The sequence below is a fragment of the Copadichromis virginalis genome, linkage group LG6, assembly GCF_057382275.1.
Source record: "Copadichromis virginalis isolate Kocher_CV1m ecotype Utaka linkage group LG6, C_Virginalis_male_GT1.1, whole genome shotgun sequence".
NCBI lineage: Eukaryota > Metazoa > Chordata > Actinopteri > Cichliformes > Cichlidae > Copadichromis > Copadichromis virginalis.
Window position 1 is genome coordinate 34,851,291 of NC_140623.1, and position 16,061 is coordinate 34,867,351.

General features: G+C 38.8%; 1 protein-coding gene across 1 annotated transcript in view; it reads left to right on the forward strand.

The window, feature by feature from the left end:
- hap1 (huntingtin associated protein 1) overlaps window positions 1-16,061 on the forward strand; it is a 35,629-nt gene continuing 19,568 nt past the window's right edge. The window contains 3 exon segments of the mRNA XM_085460798.1: window positions 1-118; window positions 14,004-14,315; window positions 15,699-15,887. Coding sequence (XP_085316924.1) covers window positions 1-118; window positions 14,004-14,315; window positions 15,699-15,887 — 619 coding nt within the window.

The window sequence follows — 16,061 nt, forward strand, 5'->3', positions numbered from 1 at the left end:
ATGTCTCTGCTTTACAATACTCGCCTGTTTCACAGCCCACAGGAAATGGGCCTATTGTCCTCGGGAGAGGAAGTGGCCTGGCGCAGACCACAAACTGACGGCACTGATGGAGACTGTGGTAAATTATTAATCATCTCTAACAAATGGAAGACGCACACTCGAGTGGTGGCTGTCCACTTGGAAAAGTTATGGAGCAAAGGCACAGAAGAGTACTGTAAGAGATGTCCTAGTACTTTGAGTATAAAATACAATTTTAGTGTTAGAAAACTGTAAAAGTTAATGTAACAAATGTAGTCAGAAAAACTTCCTATGAGGTTGACTTTTAAAAATATCATTTTACAAAATAACTCACACTCAACGCTGGCTCACGTACTCCCCTTTTATGAAGCCTAATGACAAATGCTTACTCACTTGTCATGATGGAACTGTGATCACTTGTCTATTTTGTCTTAAACAAAATAACTCCATTCAGAAACTTAGCTGGTATCGCAAATCTGACAGAATCTTCCAGCTAAGTTATAAATCCGTCTAAAATTGGGAGCTGTTTCACCTCAAACAAAAGTTAACTCATAAGTAACTGAACACCGAATTAAACAGACAATTTAAATCTTTTGGCAGATTCAGTGTGTCACCACTAGAGGTAGACAGAGACTCAGACAATCGGCATCGGTCATGTGATCACATCCACTCCGTGTTTGCTTTCAGGGTTAAAATAGGTCGGCATTTGCTCACATGTTGGAGTCCTTTATAGCTTGGCAAGACGTAGATAAAATAACAGAGGCAGCTTAAAATAACATATAGCTGCTACAGACATCCCTTCCATAATAACAACACGACAGGTATCAGACAGAGAGAGGTTGCTGTCGCTAATAGAGGTGGTTACGCAGGAGACATGCAAATCAAAAAAATCTGAAATGTGTTTATTCCAAGTGTCAAATAAATGCTAAAATGTATTTACCTATTAGAGGAGCATCTCGTTGCATTCACAGCTTTTTGTAATCTAATTCAACAGTGAAAGTTTGTTACCTGTCTGTCACACCCTGTGGAAGCTCAGACAGCGTCAGATAGGATGCCTAAAAATATCCACAGGGTGTGATGTGATTTCTCTGGCTTGAAATACTTTTCATGTGACGAGTTGCTTCAACAGAATCAATTTGCACATGCTATCCTGTCATTTAAAAGATGCAAAAGATGACACCAGGGGAAATGAAAGTGTTTGGATGTTTCTCTGGGGTTGAATGGTCAACGAAATACTATAGTCTTTTATTTTTACTGTAGGATGTGATTGAGTTATTATTTTTTCTTGTTTTTTAACACTTCTCTGTCCAAATTTTTATACTGATTTGATACCATATATTTTTATTTTTATATATTTTTTTCAATTCCAAAATAAAAGCATTTATTTAACAGATTATAAGGAGTTAAATACTGAACTTAGAGGGTGGAAACAAAGTATTGATCCTTTTGTGCAAGTATTGATCTAATACTGATACAAGTGTTAGTATGGATACGAAGATATTTGGATTGATCCGCCCATTTCTACCCCACAGACTGTTTTTGCAATTTCAAGGAAACTGATCTGGGTTCACTCCAAATGTGTTCTTCTTTTGCCGACCTTGCACTTCTCCAAATTTCATGAAATTTAGCCTGGTGTAATTTTGCAGATAATCACACAAACGGACAGACATGCAAATAGACATACAGACCCCAAAACAAATCAATGAATTGATCAGCAGCTTGTAAAATTTCTAAGTTTTTTTTAAATTGGGAATATAGCGCGTCATTGGAAAAACTACATGTCCCACGATGCCTCACTCTCAAGCTGACCAAAGGGAACGACCAGCCGTTCAGCTGAGCCTCAAGTTTGCTGAGGGAAACTTCAGCGCCGACCACGACCTTGAACAGATACACATGAAATAAACACGTAAGTTTAACTTTTTTCTTTTTCTTCACCATCTCGCTGACATTTCGCACACACTTTTGTCGCTCACATGTCGCCTCGGTGTTTGTTTCTGCACTGTCCAAAGGTGGCGAAAGGATATTTCCGTAACGCTGCGGGAGGGTGGGCGACTCCTCTGTGGGTGGATGTGTTGATGCTGCGGTGTTCATGGTGTCATGTTTTTAATCTTTTAATAATCTGAATAACTTAAAATATGAGTTTAGTGACACTTTGGTCAAACCTAAATAAAACTGAGAGTAATAAATAAATAAACTACTGACATGCTTGACTTCTCTGGGGTTCTGATATTTATGTTATCCATAATAATGACTATAGGTGACAGGATTACTGGTCAACTGTTAGCCCATTAAGACATTAGGATAATTAGTAGTTTTCTTACTATATAAAATGGGGGTTTTGCTCCTTTCAGTACAATAGCCATTTTTTCCCTTATCACTTCCTGTGATATAGCACCTGTGGGCTCAGCAGTCCTTCAGTCTCCCCTTCTTACAGGATGTAGTCTTGAAGTTAACAATGGCTCCTGTAGGCTTGCACATGATAACATTACTACAGAGTCAGGCAGCAGTGACTCACAGAAGGTGCACCCTGTGTACACACACAAACCGGTGGGATATGAATGACACCTTTGTGTACAAAATGCCCTGCATTCACTGTGTGCTGCCCGAGATGTAAAGCAGTGACAACACAAAGGCAGAATAGTAAACACTGTTAAATCTAAGCTTGTTGTAGCTCAGGAATATGTAACACAACCAAGGGGAAAGAATAATTAACCCGTGTTTTACTGTTCACCTATTATTGAAAAACTTTAACAAAGATATATATTTGAAATGCTAAAATTACTGTTTGGGAGCTATTTCACATGTTTCTTGTTTATTAATTGGAATGAATTGATTACGTTATGCATTTTTACAAAGATTAGGCTCTTTCTTAAGTTGTTTTTTCTCGTGGTTGTTCAGATAAATTGGACTTGGTTTTATAATAGTCTAGTGGAGCTGTGGACACCTCAGGCTATATAAGTAATCACGCAGGTATACAAACACCAGCTTGACCTCCTCAAGGTACAAGGTAATATATTTAGTGTTTACCAGAGGTAGGAAAAATGATGCTTTGTTCTTTCCTTACTTAAAATAAATAAGCCAGTAAACTTCACAGATTTTGTCTGGTAAGTTGAATCTGTTTGCCTGTGTGTATTTGATTGAGTTTCACTTTAGGGTGGCATTATCAATAATACAGTTTTTAAACTAAGGCTGCTCAAATATGGCAACATTTCTCAAAATTTCGCAGTTATAACAATGATTTTTATTTTTAGGACTAAAATTCCTTTCGTTAAAAAAATTAATGGATTTACAGAACTGTTTGTTGTAAATTCAGAATATAATCTAAATGAACAATAACTTAAAAAGTTTTTAAAAGTTAGGCGACGGTGGTGGGGGAACAGAGGTGTCTTGTGGGGATTTAGGCTCAGACTAGTTGGAGTTCCTGAACAGAAATGAGAGACCTTCCAAAAGCTGCAGACAACCACTAACAATCAATCCACAAACCTTTTTGGGTTCCACTGGAGTTTCACAGTGAATCCAAAATAGTTTTATCCTCATTATCCTGTTGTCGTAATTGCTAAAATCCAAAGTTGTAACTAAAAAGTTTGTCTGAGTAAGCGTGCAGCATTGGGTTTATAACATTTAAGGACTTTTGTTTCTCTTTATAAAATGAAAATGGATAATACTGATCAATAACTGATCAATAATCAAGTAGTCCATCTCATACTGATATGACAGTAGAAAAACTGCTGTTTTTGGGCCACTCATTTCACTTTTAATCAATACTTATAAGTTATGGGCGATCGTGGCTCAAGAGTTGGGTGTTCGTCTTGTAATCGGAAGGTTGCCGGTTCGAGCCCCGGCTCGGACAGTCTCGGTCGTTGTGTCCTTGGGCAAGACACTTCACCTACCGCGATATGGCAGCCTCGCCTCTGTCAGTCTACCCCAGGGCAGCTGTGGCTACAACTGTAGCTTTCCTTCACCAGTCTGTGAATGTGAGAGTGAATGAATAGTGGTATTGTAAAGCGCTTTGAGGGGTCCTGAAAAGCGCTATATAAAATGCAATCCATTATTATTTATTATTAAGTTTGACTTTATTCATGCTTCTAGTCCCAAATTTGTGAGACTAGGGTGTTTTTTTCCTTTTATTTCTTTTGAGATATTTTTTTTCTTAGAAACTTCTACATGGTGTTAGATTTCAATTTTTATTATCTTAAATGCTACCTAAAGTTCTCATTTTACAGTGTTTTCTTTCCTTCAGTCAGTAAACAAGAATGTTTAATGTAGACGTTGCTCCTTTAAAAATGTATTCAGCACAGCGAAGGAATTTCTTCCTCCATGCTTTTTGAAGGACATTTTATGTGATCTCATTGAATATTTATTCATTTTCTATGATATCATGACTGTGGCAGTCTTGCTGCTATTTTAGACTAAGTGGAGAAAAAAATGACCAAAACCGGTTAGAAGTGTTTTTTGGAGGCATGGACTTTAATAAAAAGCGTTCTTTTTCTGATGTTCTGTCTGAACTGATACACTGTGTTTTGTTCACATGATTAAGTTAAGCCTCATTTAAAAAACAAGTGGAGGCCTGTGTTATCCGGTGAGCTGCACGTTACATTAGGTTCTGTACACACACCACTGCTGATGAGCTATATGTAAACATTTGCTACAATTAACCTTTTACTAGTAATTATTTTCAAACTGTAAGATTAAATCTATGTCCATAGATTAATTATAAGATAGTGAATAATCAATGACTGATCACTAGCTATAAATCCGTTACCTGCTGTGTTAGGAAACTTGTCATTGTTTCTCCAGCTATACGATTAAATCTAATTGGGATAATACAGTTAAGGCTAAAGCCTGGATCTCTGTGGTATTTGAATGATGCAAATCATTGTGTACATGAGGAAAAGGGAAGTTCTGTCACGCCTTATCACGATAACCGAAACATGTGGTAACTGACAGACTTGTGTCCTTTCCTTCTTGTAAGTTGCCTTTATCTGCCCTTTGTGGCTCAGGCGCACAGCATAGTAAACCAGCACCGCTTTTGCCTGGACGTCCCTCCTCCTCCCTCTCATTGCTCCTGCAGCCCCACCTCCACCCTGCCTCACTGTTGCTTTCTTTCTTACTGACAGGACAGAAGCCGGCCGGTAAACCAGCAGTAGCATGAGAAAGCAAGTCATTTGATCAGGAAACAATAAAGGAACCTTTACCCACTGCACACAAAAAATCAAATGCTAAGAAAACTGCTACAGCAGCACCCCGGTGAGTATTTTTCATGGTTTTATATTGAGTACTCATGAGCTTGTCTGCTGTTATTAGCATTCTAGCAAGCTGTCCTGTTGTATTTAGTGGGCTGATTAATGTAAGCAGCAAAGACATGATCTGTTTATTTTCATCCACTCCTGGTACTTGTCAGCATGATTGAAGTCAATGAAAGGATGTTTTGTTTGTATAATAATGTTGCTTTGTGCTTGAAGCAGGACACGATTAACTGCCACAAGCTATTCAAGTCTCTTGATTATTTTATCTTTGCCAATCAGTCACAGCAGTTCTTAAAACTTCGCTTTAGGTTTGTGTCTTTGTTCTTCTGAAACAGCCCTAAAAATTAGATGTCACACAGTAGTTTCAAGTCCTGTCAGATGTGATGAATGTAAGTGAGACTTCCATTATTTAAAAAATAAATTTGTGTGATGGGTATTAAGGTGTAACATCCATTCAGTGTTTATGACTGAAAAAGTTGGCCTCTATCATTACCCATGATTGCATATTGCAATAGTCTCTTGCTTGTTTAAATGATCAGAGAAGGGATTATAGATTAAGAATAAAACATGCTATCAAATGCACCACATTTTTTCCGAAAATAGCCCAAAAAGTTGTGCAGAGACCTGTTGGCTGCTTGGTTTCTAATACAATGGGTTCTGATACAATGTTTGCAATGCAGCTCACCGAATGTATCGCACATTGGATTGGTTCTCAGTTACAAAGGTCCTTCTTCAATGTATGACTAATCAACTTGCATCATGACATCTTTCAAAAAATTAGGATTGTTGTAATCCTGCTTTACTGCCTGACTTAGGACTTTGGATAGTCCTGATGAGACTTTACAGTCTGTATTAATTATTCTGGCCTTGCTTTTTGCTCTTCCAGTAGCGTTTCTGTCTTGAATCGCTTACTTTCCTACTTACTTTTTTTATGCAGAATAGTTGTAATTCCTGATCTTAAGTATCGTTGTGGGGACTAACTTGAAGAGCAAAACATTTTTCAGCATCTCCAAACAGCAGATCCTTGTAGTTTTAATGGACCACATATTGAGTGAACAGAGCAGATTTCCCTTCAGGAGTGAATGTTTGGTATTTAGGTTTTTGCGACCACTTTCTTTCACATTGACTGTCTAGATATAACTCTCCCAGTTGTCAAGGTGACATTCACAGTAAAATCCCCTATTGTTCCCTGTGTGCCTCTTCTGATGGGATTTCTATTTCATCACCATGTTTATTTATAACAAACCGTCTAGCTCTTAGCTGATGTGGAAATGTAACCTTAAAACCAGCATGATTTTTTTTTTTTTTTTTACATAAAGTTTTTATATATTCAGTTGTTATTATTTAAAGATATTAAGTTGCTGTCCCTCTTTCCTTCACTTTTTGTCATTGGGACTGCTTCTTGAATTCTGCGATTTTTCAGTTGGCAATGCAGACCAAGAAACTTTTTAGGCCGATGCTGGTATTTTCTATAAAGTCGGTTAATTGTTCAATTTGTGGAAAAGTACACATGGAATCTTACAAAGGCTTTGATCGCAATAAAAAGCAGAAAAGGAAATGAAAAAGCAGGCCGGAGTCACTGCAATTTTTAGAAGTTTTAGGTCAGTAAGATCATTTCATCCAATTCATTATGATTAAGTAATAACCATTAAAAAAATTATCTTAGATTCTTTAGCCGCCCATTTTAAGCATTTCAAGCACTGAAGTGTTCAGACACAGAGAAATGCAAACACTGGCACGGGTTTACAAAAACCCCACCACAAACAAACAAACAAGTTATGACATGCAACATCAAACCAACATACAATCCTGACATACAGTCGATGAAAAAGAGAGGACCTCATAGAGTCCTGTGAAAAATAAGTCCACCCCATGATTCAGTTGCTTGTAGAGCCATCTTTAACAGCAATAACTTGATGGAACAATACATTTTCTTTTGTTTCTCACAGTGTTGAAGAGGATTTTTGACACACTTTTCTTTACAACATTGATTCGGTTCATTGAGGTTTTTGGGCATTTCCTTATGCGCAGCTCTCTTAGGGTGCCGCCACAGAATTTCAGTTGGGTTGAGGTCGGGACATTTGCAACACCTTGATTTCTTTTTCCTTTTTAATAATTTTGTTGTAGAATTGCTGCTAAGTTTTGGCTCAGTTTCCTGTTGCAAGGCCCAGTTTCAGTCAAGCTGCAGGTGTTGGACAAATGGTATCGTATTTGACTCCAGTATACTTTGGTATACAGAGGAGTTCATGTACATGCTTCACAGCTGGTATGAGGTGCTTGTGCTAATATGCTGTTTTTTTTTCGACAAATGTGGCGCTGTTCATTTTAGCCAAACATTTCCTTTTGTCTCATTGTCCAAAGGACCTTGTTCCAGAACTGTTGTAGTTTGTTCAGATGCAACTTTGCAAATGGTAACTGTTCTCCTATGCTCATTTAATAGAGAAGAATCGTTCCTCTGGTAATCATTACGACTTGTTGAGTCGCTTGTTGAGTTTTTCTAATTGTACTGTCATGAACTTTAACATTTGATAACTGAGTCCAATAGAATCAGAGATAGAGCTATAGATTTTTCAATTTCAGTTTATTTGAGCATTGTGCAGTCTGACCTTGGAGAGAATTTGCTGGGACATCCACTCCTTGTGGACGTCTTCCTTATGGAGATGTTAGCAAACACCTGAATGATATAGGCAAGTAACTTGCAAAAACTTCCTTTTTTATAAAGGGGGTCACACTTGCTGATGATCAATTAAAGAAGTGCATCTGATTTACCCTCAAAATTCCTATAGAAGCCGTGAGGGTGTATAGGTGCAGTTTTTCACATGACTCTGAATAGTGAGGTCTATATTTCACTTGAACCTGATACTCTGCCTACCCTACTTTCAAATCTGGTGCACTTCAATATTTGTTATGTATTTGCATCGCTACCTGTCTTTTGTCATTATGTAGGCTTTGTATTTACATTGTGCAGATTTGTAGGCGGTAATTTTATATAGATGTGTTATTAATAGTACCATAGATGTAATTTCGCACTGTATTTGTGTTGGTCAAATGATCCGATGACACAAGTCTACCTGACCGTGTTTGTGTGAACTTGAAACTCCCATTTCACAGCATTATCTGCGTCTCCTTTATGACTAATAAACGTGTCCTTTTATGGGAACATGCTAGGTATTGGTTGCTAATGGTTAACCAAACAGTTTGCCCTCCTAATTCATTGCTATGGTGAAGCTCGGTGCTTCAAAACAGCTGACATGTCCAGTAATGATTATGATTACGTGATATTTATGGAATTAGAGTTATCAGACTGACACATTAATTTCATATTAGGAAAAAATAGTTTGTGTGTGATTATGTGAGAAATATTGTCATTGTCATTATTTGTTTTCACTGTTAAAATATAAAAATTCTTCATTACCTTTTAAACTTTGCAGCTCAGACTATAGTAGCTCTGGTGTTTTATTGTCAGGGACTTTTCACTTTTTGTCTTCTGTTTATATGCAGTCTTATATTTTACCTGCCATGTCACAAGCAAAATATTAAATTAAACCATGACTTTCAGTTTAGGTGAGCATCACAGATACTGTAACCTTAGCAGCAGATTACTGCATATGCTGGTAACACGGATGTGCACGCACTTCTCGTCAAAGAATATATTGCCGTTGGATTGGACTATAAAAGTCTTGTGATATGTGTGCATGCATATGTGTGTGTGTGTGTGACTGAATGGGTTGTAAGTATTGTTTGTTGTCTTAATGGTGCCCTTAGCGCATGGACTGATGCACGTCCACTTATCTGTGCTGTAGACGAACTGTTAGGTCATCTTATCCTCCCAGCTGATAAAATTCAAATATTTCATCAAACCTGACGTTTGAATCTTGACTTTTTAACAGATCATTGATGTCAGAATGATTCATGAAAATCGATGAAGCTTTTAAATAACGTACAACTTAAAAACGTGATTAGAGTTGTGATGCTAGCTTTATAATATCACAAGGTCACAGTATAGGAAGTAAAACATAAAAAACATTTTTTATAATACACTGCCTCTTGACTCATCCTCTTATGACACATGTTTTCATTATTTTTATTTAAAGCTTCTAGAATCTCCCAGTTTCTCTTAAATAGCTTTTATTAACTCTGTTGTCCTTGGACACCAGATTGCCCTGAAAGCTTTGCAAGCAAACAGCTACTTGTGTATCTTGTTTGAGTGACAACACTGTTTTTGTTTTCCTCCTTTGCTCTAAACCATATTTGTTCCATGTTTATCTGTTCTTACAAAGTGCAGTGAACGGAGAAAACCTGTATTAAATAGCATCTTTTCCCTTTTAAAATGGCAACAATCCTTCGAAAAAAAAAAACTCTGAAAGGTTATTTGTGTCCTTGTGAGATCCAAAGCTAACTCCATTATTTGAGAACCAGTTTTGTGGGCGTCCGGGTACACACCGGCTCACTCCTTGGCGGCCGCTTGTCGGGGCCTGGGGCCTGGGGCTCGCTCGGGCCCCTTTGGAGGTGGGGTGCCCCCGGCCTCTCGGCCTGGGGCTCGGTCACTCAGGCGCAGCTGGGGGCCGGCGGAGCTCACGGGCGCGTCACTGCAACTCCCCCTGACTTCTGCTCCGCGGCTGCTGGGCGAGCCCTCATCTGGGACTCTCCTCAGCTCTTACTGGGACAGTGGCGCGGCTGCCCCTCTGTTGGTCTTCCATGGTCTCTTGTGTTCTGGGGGCCTCTGGATGTCTGGAGTTTTGATCTCCTCCATACCCGCTTCACACCCTGGAGGACGGGGCTGTGGCCCCCCCACACTCCCTAGCAGATCATTACATGGAGAAACCTTTGGAATGCAAGCATGCTGATCCACACAGGTATGCACACATGGGTATTCACAGACGCGGACTAAAGCTTTCTTGGCTGCTGCCTCAAAGCACACTGTGCGCTGTCTATCTTGCGTGCTGCACAATATCGTTTATTACTTAGTAAATACTGATATCTATGACTAGCTAGTTTATTGTGATGGTGCTTTGTTTTCTCTATTATTATGTTGCTCTTTGTTGTTTGCTGTCTCCTCTGTTTGTTTTTGTTTGTTTGTTTGTTTTTTTTTTTCTCCATACAGGTGACCCAGGAGTTTTTTTTTTTATTTTTTCTCTCTCTTCCCCCCCCTTCTCACCGTCTCTTCTCCCCTTTGGTTTTCTTTCTTTCTCTCCCCCTCTCTCTCTCATTCATTCCCCCTGTCCTATTTATTAAAAAAAAAAAAAAAAAATGACAAAGGATGAACTGAAGCTCTGCCATCACGTAATGTCGCATACTGCTGTTTCTGATGTCATTTAAAAAAAAAAAAAAAAAAAAAAAAAAAAAGAGAACCAGTTTTGTCCTTTAATATTTACTTATTAAATTTTGCTCAGTGAGGTTTCTAACTTCATGAAATGGTACATAAAATAATACTCATGATAAGAAGCCAAATTTGCCAAATCCAGAGATCTCAAAGTTTACCCAGAGGTAGCTGTTGGTAACACTTTGTACGGTTCTTGAGCTGTAATATAGCAGCATAGATCAAAAAAGAAGGAGCATCTCTCTTCAATATGAATATCTGTGTAAGTAATAGGGGAGACTGCTGGTTAAAACAGCTCTAAACCAGCAAACATATACCAAGGTAGCTCTGAGCAAACACGTAAAAAACACTAACAGTGTTTGGTGTGTGTGTATTTTTTCAGTGTGGCCTCCCTAAAGTGCTTTGAGGACACCTGATCTAAATGCTAACGAAAGGTGCTTCATTTTATTTTACTGGACCATTCTTTGTGAAAGGAAAGGATGTTTAAGTGCAGTCAGACTGATCCCTGCTGTTGTGTGTCCCTGTATGAACTGTACTTTACATCTTTCCCTGGTCACACGCGAACTTGCCAAAGTATTTGCACACTTCTGTTTGTTTCTTTGGCAAAGATAAAATCCTCTTACAAACAAAGTGACGTGTAGCTTTATTCCCTAATCAGCTCAAATCTTTGATTACTGAGAAAACAATTTCCCCACAGAATGCCTCACATTGTTTTATTTATAGAGTTCAGTCAAATTAGGAAGAGTTATTTTATTTTGCACAAAACAATACAAAATATTAAAATGTACAAGAATGTATATTTATAACTATTATTCTTAAAATATTATTCCGAATTTATATATATATGTTAAAGAAGATAAGTTCTTAAGTCACATTTCGCACAATTTTACTAAAAATGTCTTGCTCTGAATTGGTGAGTAAGGTGATTGGATATTAAAGTTATATATATATATATATATATATATATATATTTTTTTTTTTTCTATGTTTTATCGAACATGAAACATTGTCATGCTCTTTAGGTAAGATCCTGGCTTACTGGGATATGTTTGCTATTGATTTGTTAAATGCTTACAAAATCCTTTCACTTTGCTTTCACACCCTCCCTGTTTTTCTCTTTTACTATATAAAAATAAAAGTGTAGAAAAACCCCTCATTATCATTAAAACTGCCTGTTTCCTTTGAAACTGGTTGATTACAGTTTTTTTTGGGTCAAGGCTATTCACAGTTCCTTTGCTACATAGCTTTTACTTTGAAAGTTTGACAGTTTGGAAGAAATGTCAAATGAAAAAAATGCTTTATCTGAAACATTAAAACCAGCAAAAAAGGAAGACTGCTACTTTGTGTTAAATGGTGCAAATAACTTGCACTTTTGTTTTTACTGAGTTTTAGGCCAGTTCTGTTAGGAGCAGTGCAGAAGGGATCAAGAGAAAAGAGGTTTTCAGCTAGTGTGCAGAGTCTACCTTATTGAATCTGCTGGTGAAAGAAAGTGTTGACACTCATTGTCTTTTTTTACCCTTTCTCCTAAGTCCCTCTGTGTCAAATGCACCCTTCCTTCAAAAGCCTCGAGTCCAGGCGTCCTCTCTCCCTCCCCCTCCTAGCTCTATCTTTCTCTCTGTGTGCCTCAGCTCACGTACACACCCTCCTGGAAGGGCATTGTTTGCACAGAGTACCAATGTAGAGCTTTTCAAACACCCTTTACCTCTGCTGAGTTCATCTCAGTCTAGGCTCCAAGGTCAAAAGCGTGATTATCTGCTTGTATCACACTATTTCAGTTCAAGCCAATAGCACAAAACACCATAATTATCATTGTTTTGTGAGATTATATTCTGCCCCTATCCTAGTTGTGGGTACATTTTCAAAAATCTCTGATGGCATTTTAAGTCTGTTTTGTGTAGTTTTTTTTCTCTTGTTTTAGACGCTGGTGCAATAATCTCTGCAGTTTCATTATGTTCTGCTCGAATCGTGTCCTAGCTGATTAATCAGCTGACTGGCATTATGCGTAGCACACTAAAAGGACAGAAATACAAAGGAAAGAGAGATAACTAATAACCGTGCCTCCAGTGTCACCCCTCAGTGTGACAGGGGTTTTGTTTGCCTTCAGGGGTAACTAACCAGTGGTGTAACTGCTAAATTGTAACTGACATCGCATTAACATGAGAAGCTTGGCTGTCACTGTTCTTCTCTTTTAGCTTTTTGTGTGTATAGAATAATTCATTTAGTTCATACCTATTCTATCCATGGTCAGTTTTATTTTATTGCTTTAAGAAGAAGTCTTAGTTAGAACCTGTACTTTCTCCTCAAACCTCTCATAGATTTATTGTCAGAAATTGTGGGTCAGGTCAGGTTAGGTCAATATGAAAGCTGAAGTCTGTGACTGTAGTGTGAGAGAGGACTAATTTGAGCATGTTGGCCACAAACCAAAGCACTCACCTGATTGGATGGGCTGTGCAGTGGAGAACAGACACCAATGTGGATAAAGAGAAATCTGGGGGGTGGTGATAGGGATACTCGTGGCGGGGGGTTAATTCGTGATGGTGGAACTGTAGTCTTGACTTGTGTCATGTGCATATTGCCCAAGCTGAACTAGTAGCTGTTGCTTTAATTGGCACTAAGCCTTTGCCCTCTGGCCAACATGTTTTATTGACTGCAATAACTTGGCCGAGGTATCAAATGTCCTTTTGTTGCCCCCTGGGTAAACTAGGAAGCCTTTATCTGTGACTTCAATTAGTAAGAGAGGCATTATTTCAAAAATAATGCAGCGCTAAATATAAGCTATTTGAGCTCTGTGAGAATATTTCCAATATCTATGAACACACAGTTAAAAATGTTTTTGTGGAAATTTTCCCACAGCAGCTAGAGTGACTCAGACAGGACGGATAAGGTGAGATAATGTAGTATGTGACAAGTTCTTGTTGTTTTGCATTACTTAAAATAACAAGAAGCACTCCGAGAGCACAAACCTCCACCATGGCAGCTCACTTTCTGGGGAGTATTTACTTTTAAGGGAATCATATTGTATTTTGTAAATGTTTATTGTGTTTTCTTCTTTTTAAACAATATACTTTAAGAAGTTTGGACTGCAGTAAAAACAAGTGTAGAGAAAATATGTGCCCTGTTAAAACCCATTTTAACATACTTGATATAATTCTAATTATATCAAGTATATATATATATATATATATATATATATATATATATATATAAACCATACATATGTGCATGTTCTAATGTGTACAACATTAGCTGCAACTGTTTTTTTTTTGTCATGGAGATAACTGCAGATGGTTTCTGAAACCTTCTAATGTTTCTATTCTCTTTTGTTTCCTCCTCTCTCTTCCTCTTTGTCCTCTCTCTAGTCATTACCTTCAGTCTCAGTCAGAGCCCAATGCCCTGGATGCCTGTGTTTTCCCCCTGAGCAACCGGGCGGCCTCAGTCTCCAAGTGGGACACCTGGCTCCGAGTTGACCTTCACCCTGAACCCCCCAGCCCCAGCCAAGCTGTCCCACCCTGTCTCAACCCCCCTCACTTCTTCTCCTCGTTCTTCTCTTTCTCCTCCCTTCTGGCCCCCACAGGCCCATCTGGACACCCAGTCAGCCTTCTCCCTCAATGAGGGGCAGGGGGAGGCTAAGGGGTCCCTGGACGTGGACCCTCAGCCTCTTCACATTGCCTCACAGGGGTACTTAAGTGAGCTGGGACAACGAGCCTGCCATGATGTGTCAACTCTAACTGGTAGGTCTTTATTTTTTTTAATGGTGGTTTGAAAGTCAGTGTCCTACCTAAATATACAAGTGAACTAAGCTGATCTGCATGTTTCTTCAGTTAATTCTGACTCAGTGTGCATCTATTAAGGCAGAGCTTCCCAAAGTGTGGGGCAGAGCCATTGCAGGGAGGGCGCAGTATGAAAAGGGGAAAAAACCCAAAACGCTTGGACACTGCTAGTACGGGACGCCCACACAAACGCAAAGCAGGAGATGAAGCATAGCTGAATATGTTTCCAAACCAACTTCATTCTAAGCCAAAGACTAGAAAATATGGTGAAGCATATCTGTCCTTTGGTTTCACCTGCACAAGTGTCAAGATAGGTCTCCCCTGCATAATTGGTTTTCCCTGCGTCGGGAGCAGCGCTGGGCTCTTCAAATCACGGACAAACAGGATCCCACATTCTTGATTTTTAGTTCACAAACACTTCTTGTAATGACTAACTACTCCTGACATTTTGGAGATGTTAGCTCTTTATACAGTAAAGTTACAGTGGGATACAAATAATATCAGGCTGATATTGCCACGATTTGTTCCCCCTGTCTAAATCACGGACAAACAGTATCCCACAGTTTGTCCGTGTGACAGAGAGGCACAGAGAGGCATTTTTTGAAAAATGTATTGATAGCAATGTTGAAAAAACAAAGTGTAAAAACTGAAGATAGAGACAAAATACTGTTAATCTGACTATCTGCCATTCTGCAATTCATCTCATGTAAACAATAACGTGGCGCACAGCGTGACGTGAAAAAGGCACATACCTTTGACGTTGCGTGACGAACTCTGCATTCCTCGTCCACACGTAAACGCAAAACAGGAGTTTTGAAAAATCTCCGTTTTCGGTGATTCGAAACGCCGTTTACGTGTGGACGAAACAGCTGTGTTTTCAAAAATACCCGTGTAGCTGTGGACGTAGCATAAAAGAGTTAGTAGTTTATTTTATTACTACCTGTAATTTATTGCAAATTACTTGTATTTGCTTAATTGTTTACAAAATATTTGAGGTGTGAAATAATGGAGCAAAATATGGGTGTGTGTGGTTGGAGATGTGACTGTGCGTGTGTGTGCGTGTGTGTGCGTGCGCGCGGGAGGTGGGGGGGAGACATTTTTCTTGTAAAACAAAGGGGGGCCTAGCAAAAAAGGTTTGGGAACCACTGTATTAAGGGATTGCATTGCATTGCAGATTCAATCATCTGTCAGTAGAGGGCAGTGTACACTTGCAGGTGACATTGGCTTTGTTTTGGGTCTTAATGTCCACTTTCTTTTTGTTTTTCCTCTCTCTCATATTAATCCATACACTCATCAATCTTCATTAAAAACATATATGTGCACACAAACAATCCCCACACTCAGACCTTTGTTCAGATCTGCCGGAGCTTGAGATAGTGAGCCTCCTATCAGAGGGTCAACCCAACTACACTCTTCGAGCAGACAGTGTGTTTGGATATGACAACGACGACTGGCTGCACACCCCTCTGGTGCCACCAGAGGTCGTACTGGGACTCACACATGACCAGATTGAGGAAACACTCAAATACTTCTGTGAGTACTGTTTCATTTCAGCTCTGACTGAACTGTAAAGTTGTTGTTAGAAAGGCTATAAAAATGGATTATTGACTTCTTTAACTCTTGTTAAAGCAGCAACAAACTTATTGTACTGTAGCTGTTTGTGAAACATGCACAGTGAAGGAATTTTAAAACATTAAACATCAAAAC